General features: G+C 46.3%; 1 protein-coding gene across 3 annotated transcripts in view; it reads right to left on the bottom strand.

Annotated features, from left to right (window-relative positions):
* The window catches only part of LOC148013668 (calcineurin B-like protein 3), a 132280-nt gene that overhangs the window by 29841 nt on the left and 77420 nt on the right, over positions 1-25019 (bottom strand). For 2 of the 3 annotated variants that reach the window (XM_087667557.1, XM_087667558.1), the window contains one exon: positions 2923-3105. The exons of the other annotated variant lie outside the window; for it this stretch is intronic. In XM_087667557.1, coding sequence (XP_087523683.1) covers positions 2923-3105 — 183 coding nt within the window. The remainder of the gene's footprint in view (positions 1-2922; positions 3106-25019) is intronic. 3 annotated transcript variants of the gene reach the window in all.

Here is a 25019-nt window from a genome sequence, read left to right as displayed (position 1 = left end):
GTCAATCTTGCCTAATGAACTATGTCTTCTAAAGGACCTTATTGTCTACTTCAGATCTAGAGGTGAATTTTCTTTAGAAATGTAACGTGCCCGCCTATCGGCTGTCCAGGCACGTTTTTAGCGGTCCATCGAGAGACGAATCTAAGTGACGCTGCCTGGCACTCCCATGGGATGTTATGGGGTTTGTAGCCTAGGGTTTCTCGATTTTGCCTCGCAATGGAACGTTCGCGGCTAAACCCACTAGGATCGACCTGAAATTTGAGTTTCTAGTGGTCAAGGTCTCCTGATAGCATTCTAGCGTCGGGTCCTAGACATCCTACTTCATGCAGAGATACCCAAGCCGAAGCAGACCCACGCCACACTTGGTTCAAAGAGAATGGGAAATGAGAGGGATGCGTCGCTCAACCTCTCTACCATAGGGGATAGTCCCATTTCAGTCCCCTAAAACAGCACGAGTCGGGGTTTTAGCCTAACAATTTCTCCAGTCAGTAGACGTTAGTAAAACCTTGTGAGAAGCCTCCTACTTCTCTGGGACCACCCTGCCGTAGGACGGACCCGTGGGGGTTCCGCCCACCCGCTTCCCTTGGTAGCTTTAGTTTCTTACTTACCTAATGCACATTAGTGGAAACACGTATAAGCAACTTCCTTAATTAACCCGTTAGCCACATGTTCCTTTACGTAATTTATACACTAACACGAAAAACAGCTCAGACAAGTTCCTTGGAAGTAAACTTTATATTAACATTTCAGCTGAGATACAAGTTCCGTCCGTGGGACGTTTCCCGCGATTCATGAGGATACTTCTTATTTTCCTCCAAGTTCCGCCCTTGCACTAGTAATAGGGCCTCGTGATTCCAACTCGAGTTCACATAGATCGTTTGAGTAGGACCCAAAGGCAAGGAATTTACAGCCAGAGCCCTCCCTCGCATCCGAGCGTCCTTCTACGTTCAAACTAATCCACGGAGAGACCTCTTGTGGCGGGTTCGGTTCATATTTCCGTCACAGTTATTTAGAACCCCCTTGGATAGGGTTGGCAACCAGCTGGGGGTGGTTTGGCGCGCCCTCCATGAATTTAACCTGATTCATTATACCAATTTCTTATGTGAGCTTGGGTCATACAATCCTTTCACAAACAGCAATCCTAAATTTACAAGCACAAACAACAATAGAGACAAGTGCTCAAAACATCTGCTAAGGTGGAGTTTCTATTTTTGAACGCTTAGCATTCACCCTTTGGATTTTTCTTGCCTTGTTGTCAACTACAATGGCCTTCTGAGGGGGTATATCCTTGTTCCGTCCCTCATTCTTATGTGACAGGAGCGAACGTTTATGCAATTGGGTTTATATACAATAGTTCCTCGATGGTAATAACCCTAATTTGTCAACCTTTAGACCAGGGTTTCTTGTTTTGAAATCACAAGATCTAGATGACTCAATCTAGGATCCAAATTGGTCATTTGGTAACCATTTTCCTCCTTAGAACTTTATCGAGGTTTCTAAGTTTACCCTAGGGTTTCATTCCCTCAAGATTTCATAACAGAAGCTTTTGACGTGAATTGCTGATATCGTGACGAAAACATCAGCCATTGACCAGCCGCCTGTCCCGCATGCCTGTCGCCTATCGTCTGCTATCGCCTAACTATCACCTGCCTGGAAACTGTCGTCTGCAGTCGTCTAACTTGTGCAGGCTGCTGTCGCCTACCTATTGCCTGTTAACGCAGACCAGAAAACTGACAACCTAACCTGTGGGAGGTGACAGCTTGCTGAAATGTGTCGCCTCGATGCACGCGCAGCAGTCTGCTGAAAAACTACCTGCTGTTTTCTTCGCACGCGCAAGCTAAAACTGACTCGCCTTGACTTCGGGAAGCGCGCACACCTTCACCAAAGCTCTAATACCAGTTTGTAGGGCAAGGATAGGCACGGAGATCGAGGTAGACAGACCTTATGTGCAGTGAGGGAGACATAGAGAGTGCGAGTGAGCAAAGTAGAGAGTGAACATGTTTTTCGGTACAATGACAAGAGTACCACTTTAGGTTTTAGATAGATATATGTATGAAAGTACAATGTGCTAAGGGTGTGTTCACACCCGTGCACATATAAAAGGCACGATGGCCCTTTATTCCCAACAACAGACTTGGGATCTGTTTTCGGTGGACGTCACACTCCGACATTGCTCTAACCTTGAGTACACTGTACACTCTTACATTCATTTATAGCATTCATTCACTTCAGAGTTGTGTTCTCTCTCTCCCTTCTTCTGTTTGTGTTTGAGTTTCTGTGTTTGAGTTTTGAGTTTTGCATTTAGGGTTTGAGTTTTTGAGTTTTGCATTTACGGTTTGAGTTTTTCCCTCAGTGGCTGTGTCTGTCTCTTTGTGTTTCTGTCGTAGTCGTACACTATGCGTGTCCTCAGTGGAAACCCTAGCAATTTCCTTCACAATGCCTCTCAAATCTAGATGCAAGTTTTTCTTGATTTAATGATACAATGTGGAACTTCCATTCCTTGAAATTTCATTTCAATGAATTTATGGAAAAGAAATCATTAATTGCAACTTATACTTTTAAGTGCAGAGTACAAAAATTCATCACACTTCATGTAAATGCAAGCTAATTCTTTTTAATGGTTTATGCAATCCTTTGCAAGAGCTCGTACATTTACGTTTCGGTATTCTAGGATGCATTTGCAAAATTTGTACTTTACTAATTAGCTTAATACTGGAGACAACTCATAAATGTGAATCAACTCGTGATTGTCATGATCATCGTGAATTAGATCCAAACCTATGCACCTACCCTTCGAGTTATACAAACTATACGATGCAAAAGTATGATTCTCTTCCATGATAATTACGATCTACCGTTTCACTCATAGGACAAGACATCGTAGTGGTCCTTGGTTTTGTATTGATGAGTTGGTATTTATACCCAATAGCCCATTCGTGTTAGCGGTGGCATCTTTGCCCGATCCTCCTTCCGCAGTTGCGGCCTTTCCGACTACTTGGGAAAATTTGCGCTTCGGGGCCATTCTGGAGCTTGGAATGCGGCCTTCTCTTCTCACAGTGCACTTCTTTTTGCAGGAGTTTCCTATACACCACTTGAAGCCGGTCACTTCTTGCGGAAATAGCAAGGAAAGGAGGGTGTTTGTGACCCCTCTCCAAGAGGAGGAAAGGGACTTCTTGAGCCTTCTCTCTCTCTCTCTCTCTCTCTCTCTCTCTCTCTCTCTCTCTCTCTCTCTCTGTGTAAAAGGTAATTGTATTAATTACGAAAAAGGTACAAGTTTACATGATTACAAGATACACGATGGCTCTACCCCATCATGTGTACACACTGTCTCTCTACAAGAATCAGACGACCAAAGAATTACAAAGTTATGGCAAAGACACAGAGGAAATTGCCATATGCCAGGGACATAAGTCCTCCCAAGAGAGCATGTCAGAGTGCCGGAGAAGATCTATCTGCCAATACAAGAGACCTTTAAGCCTAGCAATATACCGCTGAACATTATAGGCGGAATCAAAAAGAAAAGCATTCCGAATGGTCCAGTTGTGCCAACAGCCCCAATATCGAAGAAAGTGAAACAATATCTTCATATGTTGCTGTGTTAGTGTGGGATATTTGGGCTGCACGAAAACCTAATCAAACAGGAGTAGCGAGAAACCAACCACCACTCGCCAAACAGCTGACAAGAATGACCAGATTTTCTTAGCGAGGGGGCAAGAAATAAAACAATGACGGGCAGATTCCACACTGGTGGTGCAAAAGAAATAGTTGCCGTTGGAGATTCGACGCTTGGAAAGAGCTGAAGCAAGCGGAAGACCACCAACCATCACCCTCCAAAGAAAGACCTTATATTTGAAGGGTGACTTGTTCAACCAGCCCTCCATCACAGTTACCCTCCACCATGACCGGGATTTATGCAATCCCCATAGAGTATTAGCTTTAGTAACCAACCATTGATGGTCTTTAATCAGAAGATGATGCACCTAGTTAGTTGAAGCCTTTTCTAAATTCAGCCGGCCTGCAAAGTCCCAGTCCTGCCAGGGACGATCCGAAGCAAGGGCAGGAAAGGGTTGTCTGCTCTGGAGCACCACCAAAAGTTGTTCCCATAAATGCATGTATCCACGAGGGATCCTAGAAAGCCTCCTGGCTGTACGAAACGATATCAACACATTGCGACTGGCAAGGGTGGCATCCGCGACTGAAGTTAAGCCCAAACGTGCCATGCGGTTGAATTTTGGTCGAAGCTCATGTTTACCTTCCCACGAAAGTAACCGCAAGACTGCCAACAATTCCAATTGAAAAGAATTAGTAGCTAAGCGATCCTCCGCTGGATGCCACTGAGCCTTCCGGAGGACCAGTCTCCAGGAACATACCAAATGGGCAAGCAGAGATGAAGAAGAACTGGAGAACCGAGAATCGGCATTAAGAACATGCCACCAAGAACTCTGGATTTGGGTATTACCATGCAAAAGCCCGTGATCCTCAAGAAAATAACGGGCTATAACGACCCATGGATGATGATCCGAGCACATGGCGCGAAAAAGAGACCAGCGGAGTGCCAGCATATGAGTGTAGGCATCTAAAATAGCCCCTCCACCCATGCGTTTGGGGGTGCACGCATGCGACCAAGAAATCCAGGAAATGCCTGCATGCAAGGAATCCTTCTTCCATAACATGAAACGAATAGACTGAGTAACGGCATTCAGTGTAGTAGTAGTCCAGGGCAGCAATGGCAAGAAATATGTAAGCATTGGCAACATAATTGTCTGGGCTAGGCCTGAGACTTCCAATACAGAAACTTAGCCGCCAATTTCTGTGAAATCCACTGTAGTAGCTGCTTTGGGGGAACATCAACACCCCAAGGGTACCCAAGATGCCTGACAATGGAGCCACGAGGAACAATCATTCCGTGCCTGTCCAATGACTGCAAATCCGACTCCGTGCAGCTGAGAATGGCTGATTTCAAAGCGTTGATGCGAAGACCGGAAGCCTGACCAAAGAGAGCCCAAATATCTAATGCTTTGCGAAGGTTATCCTTGTCCGCACGCAGAATCATAAAGCTGTCATCAGCCAAGGATTGACTAATGAAGTGTTGTCCAGAGGGAAGCGACAATCCAGCCAACTGAGTAGAAGCTGCCATATGAGATAACATCGAAAGAACTGGATGAGTCGCAAGGGCAAAGAAGAGAGGACTCAAAGGGCACCCCTGTCTGACAAAGCGGGCAAGGACAAATGGCTTGGTAACGCCTCCATTCAGCATGACTCGCGAAGACGCTGCAGCACTGATAGTATAGATCAGATGAGACATCCGAGCACCAAAGCCCATAGTAGACATAAGTTCTGCAATGAAAGACCAATCCAGATAATCAAAAGCCTTTTCCAGGTCCAATTGAACCAGTACGACCTCCTGACTAGAATGCCTTGCATAATCAATCGCCAGTTGCGCATTTAATACATTGTGCAGAATGTTTCGGCCCTTAATGAAACCATATTGGAGAGGATGCACAATGGCAGGAAGATGCTTATGGAGCCGATTCGCCATTACTTTGGAAAATATTTTATACATAGAACCCATCAAAGAAATTGAGCGCCAATGTTTCAACATAGACGGCGAAGGAACTTTTGGAAGCAGTTTAATAAGACCTTCTTTCCATGAGGAAGGAATGATCCCCATTTCCCACACCTGCTGAAACAAAGCCGTCAATGGTTTTGCCAGTTGGGTGGCAAAAATCTCAAAGAACTCATTGGTGAGACCATCCCAGCCAGGACTTTTATCCTTGGGCAAGTGTAACAGAACATCCATAACCTCCGCCTCACAAATATCTGCCTCCAAAGTAGCTTGCATGTCCTGCGGAACTTGATTGCGGACCAGATCATAAAAAACTGAATGAGCATGAGTAATTTGGCTTGAAGGTGAAGAAGTGGAACCAAGAAGGTCAAGGAAATAATTCCTACACATATACACAATAGTCTGCGGATCAAGGACCATTTGACCTTCTGCATCCTAGAGTCTAGTCATATTCTCTCGAGCAGGAGAGGCATGGAGAGCTCGAAAGAACTTATGAGTCTGACAAGCACTATCTTGCAAAGTCTCCGTCAGATGTTGTAATTTGACCTGCTGATAAGATTTCAACTGAAACTCTTTAATAAGATCAGCCACACGCATTGCCAGTGACAGCAGAAATACATCATCTGGAGTGTCCACCAGCAAAGAACGAACCAAAGCCAGCAGGTCCTCCTCTGCTTGTCGACGCCGCCGACAAAGAGAGGCATGATGGATCCCATACTGCCAAGCAACCCGCTGCACATTAGAAAGCAATCGTTCAAACGAAGTAGTGCCCTGAGAAGAGAAGTCCAATAAGAAGCGATCAATCAATTGCTGCATATAGCCCTGAAAGATTGCATGCTTCAAATAAGACGAGTTGAAACACAAAGGAAGTCTATCCAGAAATTGCTTGAAAGGTGCAATGGGTTGTGCAAGCAGCTCAAGCTGTAGAGGGAAATGGTCCGACAAGGCATATTGCTGCAACACTTTTATTTCGAGCGTCTCAGGAAGGAAATCATATTCTACATGATGTATATGCGGTCTAATCGCAACCATGTTGTTGTATACTGGGCAGAATGGAAAGTAAACCCTGTAGAAGAAGGGTGCAGCCAAGACCAGAGATCTTGCTTAAGAACGGCAAGAGCCAACTCATGCCACATACGACTTTCCGGCGCATCCATTACCGAATGCTCTGATGTGGACTGTGAAGAATCAACACACATATTGAAATCCCCCATCAAAAAACCCCGTCTGCCAAGTGACAAGGAAGTCTGCAAAGTATGCCAAAGCGCCCGGCGAGATAAAGGATCATTCGGAGCATAGAGGCCAAGTAACCATAAGATCTCTCCTTCGAATAAAACTTCAATCACCACAAAGCGGCCATGTATATCATTTTTAATAAGAACAGGCTGATATTTTTCATGTACAATCATGAGCACACCAGAATACTGCCTGGCATGTCTCCCTGCATAGAACAAACGAAAGCCATGGCAATCCACAACTTTTCCTGCTTCATCGTGACTCTTGTGCTCAACAGCACACAAGACATCCCACTGATTCTCATGCAATACAGTCCACATGGCATATTGCTTGTGGCAAGAACAAATTCCTCGCACATTCACATGGCTATCTTCATGTATATTCAAAAGAAAATCACGTACGAGGCACCGCTTGCCTCGATTTGATCTTTTTTGCGAGAATGTCCAGGACTCCCTCATCCAAAAAATCAGCTAACATGGCAAAAGAGTTCTGACGACCAGATTTGGAGGTAGATGGCATATCCGCTGTCTTGGGGATGGAACGGGGATAGCGACGATCCCATGGGGTAATGACGTTACCTCTAGTATCAAAAGCCAGCTTAGCAAGTGGACCCTTTGGACCATCCAAATACACTCTCCTAGTGGGCTATTGACGGGGAGCAGAGGAAACAATAACAGGAGCAGAGTGCTCTGAAGACAACACTTCTTTCCTGCGCATATAAGTATGCACGGAATCTGGTGAGGCAGTAGGCACAGTATCCACCATGCCACCAACAAGCCTGTTGCCTTTTTTCGCGCGTACATCTACCCAGTCATTGCCACGGGAATCCAAACCCGAAACCTATTGTTTACCTTTATCCAAAACTTTAGGTGACTGGGTGGCATCCTGCGACAGAGCATCACACACCATATCTTCCATGGGCAGCGCAACATGCTCAGCATCTGAAGTGTGGTGCTTCTCTGGGCATTCAGCCATAAAATGCCCCAATTTTCCACACGAAAAGCAATGTCCTGCAAAGTTGCCCCATTTCAAACGAAAATGTAAAGGATGCATGCCGGAGCACTTAATACGTAACCAAGCAGGCCTTTTCCTAGCAGTGTCCCATAACATACACAAACAGTTACGATTCATGGCCCTTAGGCTTGGGGGAACCAGAACAGTGCCCACAGCGGCCATGGCATCCTTTAACAGTGGCCAATAGACAGCCGGACAGTTTTCCACTTCAACCCACACAGGGCATTCACGTTGCAGCAGGCGCTGAAAATCCATTTGGCGCCATGGCACAACATGGACCAAACGGCGATCAAAGAACAATGGCAGTTTAGACAGGAGAGCATCACCGTGCGTCTCAGATTTCAACAGCACCTCAAAAAAACCTCGGGACCCAACAAAAATCTCTTCAACACATTCCCCTTGTAGCAGACTGTGCAGCCACTGGCGAATACGGGAAAGCAGTGGGATCCTACCAGTGAAGAAGAGTATCACAGCACGTTCATAAAACACTGAAAAGGAGCGCAAGACATTTTTCGGGTCCACAATGGCTTCCAGAACATCTTCCGTTGCAAAGTCAGAAAAGACTTCCTGATTATGTTGAACATAATCGCCAAGCAGAGTGTTGGCAAACTCCAGCAAATGCTCCCAGTCAACATCCTGAGAGTCCACAGAATCAGAAGCAACCTGAGCATAGGAACGATCCTGATGATGATCCATTGTCTCTTCCGAAGTATGCTTGGTGCGTTTGCCCGCAGGCTGGAAGTCAGGAGTAGGGAGCATCTCCTCTGTGCACGGAACCATATCCTCTGGTTCCTCGGTATCAGAATCCAGACCAAGAGCTGCCACCGTTTGGTCTATAAAAGCCAGATCCAGACCAGCCATATTGTATCACTACGTATGCCGGTCAGAGGTCCAGTGAAGAGCTCACAGGAGGCAGAAACACGCAGGCCTCTCTCTCCCTCTCTCTCCCTCTCTCTCAGGCAAAACGGACCCTGCACTAAACTGACGAAGGGGCTTAGGAAGCGCGTGCGCAGAAACAGACGGCTGCTGTGCAGAGAGGACACGGCCACAGGCAGAGAAGGCCTCGTTCCCTTGCTGGCTCACACTCTCGCGCTCGCTGTGTGGCAACCTGGGTGTGACGGGCCGCTTCCCCTTGGTGGCAAAAAAGGGTCAAATCAGGGCGGGCAACTGTGCAGGGCCGAAGCTGGGCAGGACAAAGACGATCAATAGGGCGGCAGGCCAGCACAGCGGTCAACGGACGCAGGAGGGAAGGACCAGGGCGACGGAACAGGCGCACGTCCAGGCGACAGGAGGGACGGGTAGTAGGGCAGGCGGCAAGGGGCGACGCCAGGGACAGACGCCGGGCCAGTGAAGGGCACGCGACAGGCAGCGGGCCCCGCAGCGCAGGCCCAGGCAAGGACCCCCGACCCCGACAGCGGCAGGGCCAGATGCGTCAGAAAAATCTCAGGCGGCGGCGCGTTTCCACGATCCTCTCTCTCTCTCTCTCTCTCTCTCTCTCTCTCTCTCTCTCTCTCTCGCTCTGTGTGCACATTCGAACCTGGGTCGAGGCGCTGCCCTAGACGAGCAGGAGGTGCAGGGAAGATCGCGGCAGCAGGAAACGTCCCGTCACGAGCAGAGTCGCCATCGCTCCTCGACAACCATTCTTCCTCTCTCTCTCTCTTTTTTTTTCGTAAAGGGTAATTGTATTAATTACGAAAAAAAAATACAAGTTTACTTGATTACAAGATACATGATGACAGTAAGCCATCATGTGTAAAGCCTCCAGTACTACACTACAAAAGAGTTACAAAAGTCATGACAAAGCCGCCGAGGAAATTGCCATATGCCAGGGAAGAAAGGTCTCCCGAGGGAGTACGCCTGAGTGCCGAAGGAGATCTATCTGCCGATGCAAGAAACCTTCACAATATGTGCCGGGACTTTAGAGGCTGAATCCAAAAAAAGGGCATTCCGAGTGATCCAATTGTGCCAGCATCCCCAGTATGTCTCTTTCTTTCATGAAATCCCCAGAATCCAATACATCCCACTGGTTTTCATGCAAGACGATCGACATGGCATGTTGCTAGTGGCGAGAGCAAATGCCTCACACAATCCTCGGAACTATCTTCATATGTCTTCAAAGAAGGAAGTCAGGAACGAGGCACCTGTTGCCTCGATTTCACCTTTGCCGCGAGAGCATCCAAGACGCCCTCATCCAGAAAATCAGCCAAAACTGCAAACGAGTTCTAGCGACCTGCTGTAGAGGTAGAAGGGACATCCACTGCCTTGGGAGCGGGGCGGGGATAACGCCGATCCCAGGGAGTAATGACATTACCTTTGGCATCAAACTCCAGCTGAGCAGGAGGGCCTTTGGGCCCGTCGGTAGAGACTTTCCTTGGAGACTGATCACGGGGGGCAGACGGGGCCGTAGTACGCGCAACCTGCTGTGAAGTAACCATTTCTTTTCTGCGCGTATACGTGCGCACGGAATCCGGAGAAGCAGTAAGCCCAGGAGCCGCCCGGCCTGCATCCAACTGTTTACCTTTTTTGGGACGTGGCTCAATCCAGTCAGTGTGACGGGAGTCCAAACCCCGGACCTGTTGTTTGCCTTGATCCATGACATGAGGTGACTGAAGGTCTTTCTGGGGCGGGGCATCCAGCACCATGTCATCCTTGGGTAGCATAACTTGCGCATTCTCCGAAGACGATTGCCTTTGAGGGCATTCAGCCATGAAATGCCCCAATTTACCACATGAAAAACAGTGGCCCGCAAAGTTACCCCATTTCAAGCGGAAATGCAAAGGATGCATGCCTGTACAATTGAGGCGAAGCCAGGCAGGCCTTTTCCTGGCCGTGTCCCATAACATGCATAAACGGTTGCGGTTCATTGCCCTGAGGCTGGGGGGAACCAGCACTGTGCCCACAACCGCCATCGCATCCTTCAACATTGGCCAATATACTGCCGGACAATTTTCGACTTCCACCCACACCGGGCATTCTCGCTGAAGCAGACGTTGGAAGTCGGCCATGGGGCGCCATGGCACAACATGGACCAAGCGGCGATCGAAGAATAGTGGCAACTTGGACACGAGCTCAGCTCTATGCGTTTCCGATTTCAACAGCACCTCATAAAAGCCGAGGACCAATGAAGATCTCCTCAACACACTCCCCTTGCAATACATGGTGCATCCACTGGCGAATATGCGACAGGACTGGGATCCTGCCAGTGAAGAAAAGTATAACTGCACGCTCATAAAATACCGAGAAGGATCTCAAGACTGATTTGGGATCCACCGTGGCTTCCAAGACATCATCCGTTCCTGCTTCAGAAAAGGATTCATTATTATGCTGTACATAATCGCCAAGCAGAGTATTGGCAAAGTCTAGTAAATGTTCCCAGTCAATGTCCTGCGAATCCACAAGATCAGAGGCCACTTGCGCATAGGAACGATCCTGACAACCCATTGGCTCATCAGAAGTATGCTTAGAACGTTTGCCGGCAGGCGGCAGTTCCGAACCTGGCAGTTCAGAACCCGGAGGCAGCTCCTCCGTGCATGGCACCATATCCTCTGGCTCCTCTGTGTCGGAGTCAGGGCCAAGGGCTGCCACCATCCGATCGAGAAAATCCATATCCAGGCCAGCCATACTGCTGTCTTAGCGGAGGCTGCAGATCCGACTGGCAACAGCAGGGCAAAGCACGCAACTGGCAGGCCTCTGAGATGCAGGCTACGGACCTGCAGGAGAAGGCGACGGGACTGCAGATGACGGCGAACGGAACAGGCAGCAGGGCTACAGACTATGGCTCCAGGGCGCAGGCGACTCCTCGCTGTCGAGCACTGTCTTGCTCACGGGCACGCGCAGAGGCACGTAGGCGAAGACGTGGACCTGCGGAGGCAGACGGACAGAGGCCAAACGGCGACTGACGAATCGCGGGCAGGCGGCGGTGGCTCAGGCGACGAGGGCGCAGACAACAGGGGTTCAGGCAAACGACGGGGGCCAGGCGAACGGGGCTCAGGGACTCAGGCGACGAGGGCGCAGTCGACGGGGGCGCAGGCAGACAACAGGGGCGCAGGCGACGGGGTCTCAGGCGGCCAACGAAGGTCCGGGGTCCAGGAGGAAACGGAGGGCGGGACAGGCAGGTCAAACGACCTTCTGCAGGTCGTCAGACACAGGCGGCGCCAGCGCAGACGAACTTCCTCTCTTTTTTTTTCGTAAAAGGTAATTGTATTAATTACGAAAAAAAGTACAAGATAACTTGATTACAAGATACATGACGCCAATCCAGGCCATCATGTGAAGAGGGGCTAAGTGCTACAAGTTACAAAGTTATGGCAAGGGGGCAGATGAAATTGCCATAAGCAAGGGACGGAAGTCCTCCCTAGAGAGCAAATCAGAATGCCGGAGAAGATCCAACTGCCAATACAAAAGGCCCTTAAGCCTCGCAATATGTCGCTGAACATTATAGGCGGAGTCAAAAAGAAAAGCATTCCTAATGGTCCAGTTATGCCAACAGCCCCAATATCGAAGAAAATGATACATGAGTTTCATATGTGGCTGTGCAGGAGTGGGGTATTTGGGCTGCCCGAAAACCCAATCAAATGGGCGCAGGGTGAATCCAACCGCTCCTTGCCAAATAGCCGACAAAAAGAACCAGATTTTTTTTGCGACAGGGCAAGAAATAAATCTGTGATGGGCTGATTCCACCGCAGTGGTGCAAAAGAAACAGTTGCCATTGGAGATTCGTCGCTTGGAAAGAGCCGACGTAAGCGGGAGACCACCAATCATCACTCTCCAAAGAAATACTTTACATTTGAAGGGGGTCTTGTTCAACCAGCCCTCCATCACAGTTGCCCTCCACCAGGACCGGGATTTTCGTAAGCCCCATAAAGCATTGGCTTTGGTAACTAACCATTGTTGATCTTTGATCAGAATATGATAAACTTGATTAGCAGAAGCTTTGCTTAAAGGCAGCCGGCCTTGTAGGTTCCAATCCTGCCAGGGATGATCTGAAGCAAGGGCAGGAAAGGGTTGTCTGTTCTGGAGCATCCGCAAAAGCTGTTCCCATAAAGGCCTATATCCCCGCGGAATCCTGTAAAGCCTCCTGGCTGTACGAAAAGATATAAGCACATTGCGACTAGCAAGGGTGGCATCCGCGACCGAAGACAAGCCCAAACGAGCCATCCGGTTGAATTGTGGTCTAAGCTCATTTTTGCCTTCCCATACAAGTAAACGCGAGACTGCCAATAATTCCAATTGAAAAGAATTCGTAGTCAAGCGATCCTCCGCTGGATGCCACTGAGCCTTTAGAAGGACCCGTTTCCAGGAACATACCAAATGATTGAGCAGCGACGAGGAAGAACTGGAGAACCTTGAATCAGCATTAAGAACATGCCACCAAGAAGTCCGGATTTGGGTATTGCCATGTAGAAGCCCATGGCTCTCAAGGAAAGAACGGGCTATATCGACCCATGGATGATGATCCAAGCACATGGCGCGAAAGAGAGACCAACGGAGTGCCTGCATGTGAGTTTGGACATCTAAAATAGCTCCGCCACCCATGCGTTTAGGGGTGCAGGCATGCGACCAAGAAATCCAGGAAATACCTGCATGCAATGAGTCCTTCTTCCATAGCATGAAGCGAATAGACTGAGTAAGAACATTGAGAGTCGTAGCAGTCCAGGGCAACAATGGCAAAAAATATGTCAACATTGGCAACATAATTGTCTGGGCCACTTTGAGACGAATATGGAAGGGCCAGGCTTGAGATTTCCAATACATAAACTTGGCCATCATTTTCTGAGAAATCCACTGCAGAAGCTGCTTTGGTGGAACGTCGACACCCAAAGGGTACCCAAGGTGCCTGACAATGGAGCCACGAGGAACAACCAGACCCTGCCAGTCCAAGGACTGCAAATCCGACTCCGTGCAGCTGAGAATGGCTGATTTGAGCGCATTGATGCGAAGGCCAGAGGCTTGGCCAAAAATGCCCCAAACATCCAATGCGCGCTTGAGGTTGTCCTTGTCTGCCCGCAAAATCATAAAAGTATCATCCGCCAGGGATTGGCTAATGAAGTGCTGGCCTGAAGGAAGCGACAGACCGGCCAACTGAGAAGAGGCTACCATATGGGATAACATGGAAAGAACTGGATGTGTCGCGAGGGCAAAGAATAGCGGGCTCAAAGGGCATCCTTGCCTGACTGAGCGGGCAAGTACAAATGGCTCAGTAACACCACCGTTCAGCATGACTCGCGAAGACGCCGCAGCGCTAATGGTGTAGATTAGACGAGACATCCTGGGACCAAAGCCCATAGCCGACATAAGTTCAGCAACGAAAGACCAATCCAGATAGTCAAAAGCCTTTTCCAGGTCCAATTGAATGAGTACTACCTCCTGGTTAGAATGCCTTGCATAATCAATAGCTAGTTGAGCATTCAATACATTGTGCAGAATATTTCGGCCCTTAATGAAACCATACTGTAGAGGATGCACAATGGCCGGGAGATGCTTATGAAGCCGACGAACTTCCTCTCTCTCTCTCTCTCTCTCTCTCTCAGGCCGGCAGCAAGGGGGGGAAAGATTAATGTGCTATCCTCTGCTTAAGGAGGGACGGGGGAGTTTTATTGGGGCGGGGGGGCAGAGAAGGGTATTATTGGGGGGAGGGGGTGCGCAGGGGGGACAGAGAGAGGGGGCACACGTGTGCCCCTCCCCCCTTTGTCGATCGCATCGTCAGCTGAATGAAGCTCGTTGTTTCCCTCTGCAAATCTGTCATCATCATCATGTTGTTCACCTACATCAACCCCGCACTACAAGAAGCAGAAACTCCAGAAACTCATCATCCAAGCCAGCTATATATTAAGATGGTGCAGACCTAGACCTCAAGTCTGTAGAAACCTTTATTGAGTAACGTGTAAGTAAGCTTATGTCCAAATTCTTGTGACTAGCTAGATAGTATTGCTACCACACACAAGCTGCACATGTGAGATGGTATGTAGTAGTGAGTAAAATCTTTATTTTACTGATGCAATGTCTTGTAAAAAAAAATTTCAGTAGCAAAATCGATAAACAAAAAGTGATTGATAACAAAGATCCTTGCTGAAATAAACTATAGAGGATTCTGCAAGTTAATCGCCAAATCTATCTCTGCTACCCTTGGGAATGGCAACAGTGATTGGTTGCCCACACCAATGATGCTACTATCATTCATTTAATTCAGACTTGTTTTCTCTAGAAGTGAAGCATCCTGGAGAACATCTTTACTTCGGAGAGACTATAGCCCTAGGTTGAGCTTTGAGGCATGATCTCATTGTTTTGTTTTTCAATTCAAATAGGGCCTACAAAAGAGTTGATTGGGAGTTCTTGGAGGGCAAGATATTAAGTAGGGATCTTCTCAAGCAATGAACCAAAGGAGTGTCAACACTTTGACTCTTCATCTCACATTTTATGTGAGTGTCAATGGTGCTAAAGGTGAGAGGTCTATCAAAGAAGGATGCCCTCTTGCAATGGTGCTAAAGGTGTGAGATTCAGTATGCAGAGGTCTATCAAAGAAGGATGCCCTCTTGCCTCTTTTCGTTTCCTTTGTGGCAGCATGGGGAATTTTTTCCTAGCTTCAAGTGTCCTCATCAGTTGGCGTCAGTCATGTGACACAGTAGAGACATCATGCTGTTCACATGGTTCCCTTGTAAGCACTTGGTGAAGTATGTGGGTTGTCATGTTTCCATATATATCAATTTAGAGCAGTGCTTGGGTCCCCTTTTATCTACAATTAGGAAGAAACTCATGTTTTTGAATCCAATGAAACTCTCTTGTAAGGGAGAGTAGTGGTGGTGTCTATTTTATTCTTCTAGCAACCATGTGGTACATTGCTTCTATTGAGATTATATGTAGCTCCATGTTTGGCCATAAGGTCAGTGTCATTTGCGCTTGTCAAGGACCCATTTTTAGTCACGACCACTTACGCCATATGGTACATACATCATTCAGGTTGAGACTATGACTAAGAACAGCCGGTTTCTCATCATTCACCTATTTATGGGCTCACATACTTGTGCATACGTCATTTCTCACTTTAGTATTTGGTATTTTGTACCTAGGATTCATAGGTTGGGAACCTTGTTCATCTTTGCCATTCTCTTGTTGCATTGCTGTCTCCTCTCTGTCCGCTTACTTTGCACCTTAGTGTCCACCATGATATCAAAATATAGTGCCTATCCTCACTATAGTTTCCTTGAAGTTGATCACTTGATGAGCATGGAAACATTGCAATCCAGATCTATGTTTCAAGCAAGAGAGGAGATGTGATAATTATGTTTTGCAAACCTAAAAGAGCCCAAGGAAGATGCAATGACACTTGTTAGAGCCACAAAGAGGATTGGAAAGGACAGGTTTTGTGCCTCACAACAGTAAGGATTTGGGAAGGAGCAAATGCTAGGAATTCATTTCTTATTTTCTAGGGGCAATACTCTAGGGTTTTTCCCATGGACTAGCAAGGTTTTACTTCAATTTTCCTGTCTACTACTGTTTTTTCTAACAAAACTAGCTTGTAGAAATAATCTAAAGGGCAATGAAAATGAACTGACTTGCACGCATTAAATAAATCAGTAGATTAACAAAAGATTCACTAGATAGGAAAGCTAGAATGCTCTTGCACTATAGTGACACATGACAAGCCCCAAAGGTTGGCGCCCCTTGTGTTATTTCTATATCATTTATCAAAGTTTATATTAATCACAAATGACTTGATGTCACAAACCAACTCTCTTAATGCTAATGATTCCCGTGTGCCTTGCTCTTGAATCAACCCAAATTTGCTCCAACATGGTGTCCTTAAATGCTCTTGCACTATAGTGACACATGACAAGCCCCAAAGGTTGGTGCCCCTTGTGTTATTTCTATATCATTTATCAAAGTTTTTATTAATCACAAATGACTTGATGTCACAAACCAACTCTCTTAATGCTAGTGAATCCCATGTGCCTTGCTCTTGAATCAACCCAAATTTGCTCCAACATGGTGTCCTTAATTGTTCTCACCAACTTTGGTTGAACACATGATAGGCATGTCCATTCACACTCTAACAATGTAATGCACATAACACATATCATCCATAGTTGTCAAGTACGAAAGGTATGGTCTGGTACGGTATGATAAAATACGGTACTAAATGATAGCTTATGATTTTATAAGATACAATACGATATTAGTAGGGAAAAAATTTAACATGATTTTTTTTAAAAAAACCATAAATCATTTAATGATAGAATACATGTTTAAACTGGAAATAACAATTCATTACAAAATAAGATGAATATATGAGGGTGACCATCGCGGTCGCATGGGCTACCCAAAGCATGCAAATCATAGAGGTATCATACATGTGGACACAAAAAAGAGAGAGACCTATGAATCTATGATGAGGCATCACTATCGTTATCATCATCACCGTCATCATCAGAACTATCTGAGTGCTTATCAAGAGAGTCTGAAAATGACTCCTCGGCATCGGACGATGAGACACACTCATACTCATCCTCACTAATGAGGTTACCATCATCATCAAATGATGGCTTCCTAGGTGGCGGTTGTATAGACAAGGGAGGGATGTCATCATGAGGCATAGGATGTAAGCTACTACAGCCTTGCCTTATATATGTTTGCAAGCCACTTGAACCACTCCTCCTCGATGTTGGAGGGTGTCGAATGACCATGCCCCTACTACCATCTACTTGAACTCCTCACCCATGAGCACGCTAACTGTGAGTGTCACGAGTATCTATTGCTATAAGGTCTCTATAGAGCTTTGCAAAAATCATCTTCTCCTCCTCGTCCACCTCCTAATGTACACTCGGAAGAGTGCCACCCGTCAACTTGAATGTATCAACATTCACGCACACAATGCACATAAGATTGTAAATGCTAAAGCCTAAATTGTAAAGTAAAAACTTAAAAGTTCAAAGTTCAAAACAACAAATTTTGAATTTTATGGTTAAGTGTTGGTTTACCTACTTCAGACTACCCATGCTCATCATAGTCCTCATTATGTATTAGTGCGGCAATAGACTAGCCGCTCTAATTGTCGTGTGCTAAGCTTATTATGAATCTTCGTGTGAATGAGAAAATAAGCACTCCAATTTCTCTCACATGCACCCAAAGAGCAATCCTAGGCAAAGACTCTCATGGGTGAGGGCTAAAGGGCCTCCAATGCATATCCAAAGTTTTGCCACCAAAATAAAGGTTTCACAAGTGACTCTCTCCTCCAACAAGTGGAAGAAGCAAAAGCCACATGCCCTCTCTGATCTACATAGTATCCTAGATCCTTCAACACTACATTGTGATTACCCACAAGGACCACACGAGTCAAATAAGCAAGCTCATCTAAACGGAGCTCCCTATCATCGATGACTGCTGGTGACTTGCAGGCCGAATGTATCAATGCGGCAAAACCATAGATGGGCTTATGCATCCATGCCCATCTCCTCTCTGCTATTTCTAAAACATGTGCACATTGTGTCTCTATGATCACTATACAAGCACTTGCCTCCACCAATGCCGCTCTAAAGAAGTGAACGAGTAGCCCTCACTTATTATATTTAGGTTGTTACACCTACCTACAGCTAGCAAAGATATAGCACCACTCGATTAGTATAGTCGGTTATTCACTATTTGACTTAGAAGGCCACTTTCCTTTATATTGTATCTTATCTATACTTTGTGTATATTGTATAGTGTGTGGAAGAAGAAGAAGAAATCAGCAAGAAAACGTTTTGGCCTAAATCTTTCTTCTTGTGTTTTTGAGTGAGCTTCCTCTTATGTATACAGTGTATGTTTGGCGCAGCATCTCAAGAAAGTCCCCCCACCACGTGTTTCTTTAGGGCTTATCCACAGTTATTTTGGGCATCTAAGGCCATTTCAGGCCTTGTTTTAGAGCCATAAGGTTGCGGACATCTGGACCCCTCGCAATCGCTCATACGTAACATCCTATAAAAGGGAGTCACAACAATGATAACAGCATGGACTTTCTGCTAAAATTGCTCATTAAGGCACAAGCGCTGCATGGCTTTGGCCTCCTCCATCCCACTCATTCCATAGAGTGGACACCACTGTTTGGCGCACCAGACCTCATAAAGGCACTCCAACAATATCCACATGTAAGCAAACCAAGTCAAAGAAGGCTTTTTTAACTCCGGTGTGCTATGCTTACGATACATCGCAAGCACCTTTATCTTTATCATGAAGAAGGTGACAAATGATGTAGCTTTGAGAACTGCCCTCTTCACTCACTTGAGCTTCTCAATGTCCTCCATGAGCGAGTCCAAACAATGACTTGCACATGAAATCCACACAATCGTGGGAAGCTTGGCCTCAAGTAAACGGCCCATGCGCCGACAATTTGATGTATTGTCGATAACAACTTGCACCATATTCAAGAGACCACCTACAACCATAATTTACAAATTATAAGTAACAATACTGGAGGTTAGAGAGAGAAAGAGAGAGTGGATCCTTTCACTTTCAAGATTCGAGAATGAAGAGAGATGGGGGTTGGGACCCGGAGAGAAAGAGAGAATCAAGATAGATATTAGAGAGAAATTAGAATAGGGAGCTAGATAATTATGCATAAATCATAATGAAAGAAAGTGAAACAAATTTAAAAGGCAATGTATACCTTAATGATAGCTTGCTGAATGTGACGGTAGATGAATGCACCCATCGTTTTCCTCCCTCTCTTGCCGGTATCTACGGCCTGCAAAAAGTAAGTGTCGAGTGGATATAAGACAAGTATTTTGATGGTGAGAATGGAGCAACCATATTTTATCCATGCAGCCATATTTTATCTACGGCCTGCAAAAAGTAAGTGCCGAGTGGATATGAGACAAGTATTTTGATGGTGAGAATGGAGCAACCATATTTTATCCATGCAGCCCGAATAGGATCGATGGCTCTATCAATCCTCCTCTCCTTCTCTTCATCAATCTTTTTCGTCCTCATGTCATTGTATGTGACATAGGTCCATTCTTCACATGGACCCACATTGGCAATGGCTTTTACCGTCTTCTTCCATTACTCTTGCTTTAGGACATTGAATGCAAGATTTCACTCAATCACCATGCGTACAATTTAAATGTCCCCAAGTCATTGCCTTTTTCTCTAAGAAAGGCAACCAATCCACAAACATGACTGGGAGCTTGAGAGAGAGATGATTGTCTCTTCAGTGCTACATGAGCCTCCACTCTTTGTCTTTTACCGGAGCTGGATGTGGACGTGGAGCCCCCACCACCAATGGTAGAGGCCTCTCCCGCATCGGTTGAAGATACGCACACATTTGATGCTTCCTCATTAGTAGACATAGGAGTTGGTGCCGATAAGCCACTTCCACCTCCTCTTGTGGATCTCCCTCTCATCTTGGCAAGAATCTCATCCACTATGTTTTGAGGGATCTCCTTGCATGGAGCAACTTTCCCCCTCGTCTTGGAAAGATGTTGGAAAAGCCGGGTTGCACCACTTGTATAGCACTTCCCATAATACTTCCACGTCCAATGGTTGGAGTTAGACTTCTTTGTATCCCTCTCCACATGGATCGTGTGCAAATTGAAGGCCTTGTGCTTCTCACAAGTCATAGTGCTAATGATGGATGGAGAGGCCCTAGGGAGAGTGAGAGAGAGAGAGAGAGGAAGAGTGAGATGCTTGAGTCTTGACTCTTGAAACCTGAAAGTTGAAAGAGAAAGAGAGGGTTGGGGTAAAGTTGAAAGAGCAAGAGTGAGAGAGAGGAGATGAGAGAGGTTTGAGCCTTGAGCCCTGATAGGGTGTGGAAAAGAGGAGAGAGTGAAAGGCTAGATGCTTACAAATCACAAATCAATTCAAGATCCAAGAGAGGGAGACAAGAATGGAAAATGCTTGTTGAATTGGTGTAGAAGCATGGAAGAGAGGAGCACCTTTTGTAGATGAGAGAAGGGTCAAACAATCAAAGAGGGCTCAACAGTCAAAGAGGTCTACTAGTTGGATGGAATCCAAGGAGAACTGGGGGGGGGGATGCATAGCTGGAAAAGGGGGGTGAGATAAGGTATCAACAGCTTCCCATCCCCCCAAAAGTGCCACGCAGGCAGAACATGGGGAGACGCAAGAAGGTGCAGTAAATGCGGCAGCCAAAGAGGGCCCTTTTTTTCGTACGATACGATCAGTATCGTACGACATACAAAGGCAACCCTGATGTTATCCTTACTTCAATTGAGCTGCAAAAATGGCATTGAAGATGCAAACCTAATCCCATAGTACTGCACACTGCAAACAATGTATAATACATGCAAATCTATATTCCAAACTGATCTTGGGCTGAAGAGGAGGTGTTGAGCCACTAATACTAGGATTAGTACTTAATCATAATTATTGCACCTTAGTCACACATGACACAAAATGGGATGGGCATAGTTACCTGGAACACGGAACGCGAACGGGGCCCCCTGGAACGGGGGGAATGTCCAAGGTCCAAGAACGGGAACGGTGGGAATGGCACGTGTCTTAAGTGCCCCAAATATGCCTTGCATGACCCAGATTGCCCAAAGAATGCCCTTTTAATTGCCGCAATACCCCTCAATACTCCAAATTGACCCAAATATCCCAAAATTGACTCGATTACCCCCATAGCTCCAAATTGCCCTAAATTGCCTCAATTATCCCAATTTCCCTTGAAATTAGACAATGTAAATGGATGATTACCTTGGAATTGAGGATAGACTGGAATTTGATTGTGATTTGCAAGAGTTGTTAATGCATCAAATTTGAACTTTGCATGGACTCCTAATTGGCTTGTGGGTTGTCTTGACACTTTGAATCTTCAACCCGAGAGAGAGAGAGAGAGAGAGAGAGGCAATGAGAGAGAGAGAGACAAAGAGAGATGAGAGAGAAAGAGAGAAGAGAGAGAGATGGAATCGATCGAGCGATGGCGACCTGACCTTTGCGTTGACTCTGTCGAGGCCTAAACGCGTGCGGAATCCAGCGCGCAGAGAGAGAGAGAGAGAGAGAGAGAGAGAGAGAGAGGCTCGTGTTTCCCCTGACCAGCAGACGTCTGAATCTGTCTCGCGTGCTGCGTGAGCTCCCCCAGCTCTCTTGCGCAGGGCCCGTTTCTGCCAGCGGATGTTTAAATCTGTCTCGCGTGCTGCGTGAGCTCCCCCAGCTCTCTTGCACAGGGCCCGTTTCTGCCATGATCGAGCCCTGCCCCAGTACTCGTATGAATGATCATCAATTTGAACTGTGAACAGTCTTGCTCTGTGACCTAACATTCCTGCGGTGTCCTGCTCTATGTCTGAGTGAGAGACAAACTGTAGCAGCAAAGAGAGAGAGAGAGTACCCTGCAAAAAGCTTCGGATCTCTTGTTAAAGTGGTGATACAACATGGCTGGTCTGGACATGGCCTTTATTGACCAAACGGTGGCAATCCTTGGTCTGGATTTTGAAACAGAGGAACCAGAGGATATGGTTCCTTGCATAGAGGAGATGCCACCTGGCCCTGACTTCCAGTCTGTGGGCAAACGCACCAAGCATACTTCGGAAGATACAATGGATCATCAGGAACATTCTTATGCTCAGGTTGCTTCTGATTCTGTGGATTCTCAGGATGTGGACAGGATGTGGACTGGGAGCATTTGTAGGAGTTTGCCAACACTCTGCTTGGTGATTATGTTCAACATAATCATGAAGTGTTTTCTGACTCTGAAACTGAGGATGTTCTGAAAGCCACTGTGGATCCTAAAAATATTTTGCGCTCATTCGCAGTGTTTTATGAACGTGCTATTATACTCTTCTTCACTGGTAGGATCCCAGTGCTTTCCTATATTCGCCAGTGGCTGCAACGTCTACTACAAGGGGAGTGTGTTGAAGAGATTTTTGTTGGGCCCCGAGGCTTTTATGAGGTGCTGTTGAAATCCGAGAAGCATCGTGCCAATCTGTTGACTAAACTGCCATTGTTCTTTGATCGCCGTTTGGTCCATGTTGTGCCATGGCGCCCAATGGCAGATTTTCAACGCTTGCTTCAAAGCGAATGCCCGATGTGGGTTGAAGTGGAAAACTGTCCGGCTGTCTATTGGCCACTGTTAAAGGACGCCATGGCCATTGTGGGCACTGTTTTGGTTCCCCCGAGCTTAAGGGCCACGAATCGTAACCGTTTGTATATGTTATGGGACACTGCTCGAAAAAGGATTGCTTGGTTACGGCTTAATTGCTCTGGCATGCATCCTTTGCACTTTCGTTTGAAATGGGGTAACTTTGCAGGGAATTGTTTTTCGTGTGGAAAATTGGGGCATTTTATGGCCGAATGTCCAGCGAAGCAACCGACTTCAGATGCTGAGCATGTTTTGCCTCCCATGGAAGTTATGGTGCTTGATGCTCCGTCGCAGGATGCGACCCAGCCACCTAAAGTTTTGGATAAAGGCAAACAACATGTTTCGGGTTTGGATTCCCGTGACAATGACCGGGTAGATGTACGTGCCAAAAAATGTAAAAGGTTTGATGTTGGCATGGCGGATACTGTGCCTAATGCTTCACAAGATTCCTTGCGCACTTATATGCGCAGGAAAGCCATGTTGTCTTCGGAGCACACTACTCATGCTATGGTTTCTTCTACTCCTCGCAATCAGCCCACTAGGAAAGTATATACGGATCGTCCGAAGGGCCCACCTGCTAAGTTGGCTTTTGAGGCTAGAGGTAAGGTGATTACCCCATGGGATCATCGTTATCCCTGTTCCATCCCCAAGACAGTGGATACACCGTCTACCTCTAAATCTGGTCGTCAAAACTCGTTTGCCGTGTTAGCTGATTTTTTGGATGAGGAAGTCCTTGACATTCTAGCAGAAAAGGTTAAATCGAGGCAAGCTTTGCCTCGTTCTTGATTTCTTTTTTGAATACACATGAAGATAGCCACGTGGAATGTGCGAGGCATTTGTTCTCGCAATAAGCAACATGCCATGTGGAGTTTATTGCATGAGAATCAGTCGGATGTCTTGTGTGCTGTTGAGCACAAGAGTCACGGTGAAGCAGGAAAAGTTGTGGATTGCCATGGGTTTCGCTTGTTTTATGTAGGGACACATGCCATGCATTATTCTGGTGTGCTTATGATTGTACATGAGAAATATCAGCTTGTTCTTATTAAAAATGATATACATGGTCGTTTTGTAGTGATTGAAGTTTTATTTGAAGAAGAGATCTTATGGTTACTTGGGCTTTATGCTCCAAATGACCCTTTATCCCGCCGGGATCTTTGGAATACTTTGCAGACCTCCTTGTCACTTGGCAGACGGGGTTTTTTGATGGGGGATTTTAATATGTGTGTTGATCCTTCACAGTCCACATTAGAGCATTTGGTGATGGATGCTTCGGAAAGCCGTGCGTGGAATGCATTTGCTCTTGCCGTACTTAAGCAAGATCTCTCTCTGGTTATGGCTACACCCTTCTTCTACAGGGTTTACTTTTCATTCTGCGCAGTATACAACTACATGGTTGCAGTTGGACCGCATGTACATCATGCAGGATTATGCTTTTCTTCCTGAGATGCTGGAAATGAAAGTGTTACAGCAATATGCCTTGTCGGACCATTTTCCTCTACAGCTTGAGATGCTTGTACAACCCATTGCACCTTTTAAGCAATTTCTGGATAGACTTCCTTTGTGTTTCAACTCGTCTTATTTGAAGCATTCAATCTTTCACGATTATATGCAGCAATTGATTGATAGATTTTTATTGGACTTCTCCTCTGAGGGCAATGCTTCTTTTGAACGATTGCTCTCTAATGTGCAGTGGGTTGTTCGGCAGTATGGGATCCATCATGCCTCTCTTTGTCGGCGGCGTCGACAAGCAGCAGAGGAATTACTGGCTTTGGTTCGTTCTCAACTGGTGGAGACTCTAGATGATGTATTTCTGCTGCCATTGGCTAAGCGTTTGGCTAACCTTATTAAAGAGTTTCAATTGAAATCTTATCAGCAGGCCAAATTGCAAAACTTGACTGAGAATTTGCAAGATAGTGCTTGTCAGACTCATAAGTTCTTTCGAGCTCTCCATGCATCTCCTGCTCGAGAGAATATGACTAGACTCCAGAATGCAGAAGGTCAAATGGTCATTGATCCTCAGATTATTGTGAATATGTGTAGGAATTATTTTCTAGATCTTCTTGGTTCTACTCCTTCACCTTCTGACCAAACTACTCATGCCCGCTCGGTTTTCTATGATTTGATTCGCAATCAGGT

This window comes from Lygodium microphyllum, chromosome 26 (assembly GCF_053477565.2).
Source record: "Lygodium microphyllum isolate KBCC chromosome 26, Lygodium_microphyllum_v1.1.10, whole genome shotgun sequence".
NCBI lineage: Eukaryota > Viridiplantae > Streptophyta > Polypodiopsida > Schizaeales > Lygodiaceae > Lygodium > Lygodium microphyllum.
The sequence above is the reverse complement of the archived record's forward strand: the minus strand, read 5'-3'. Positions and strand labels throughout refer to the sequence as shown.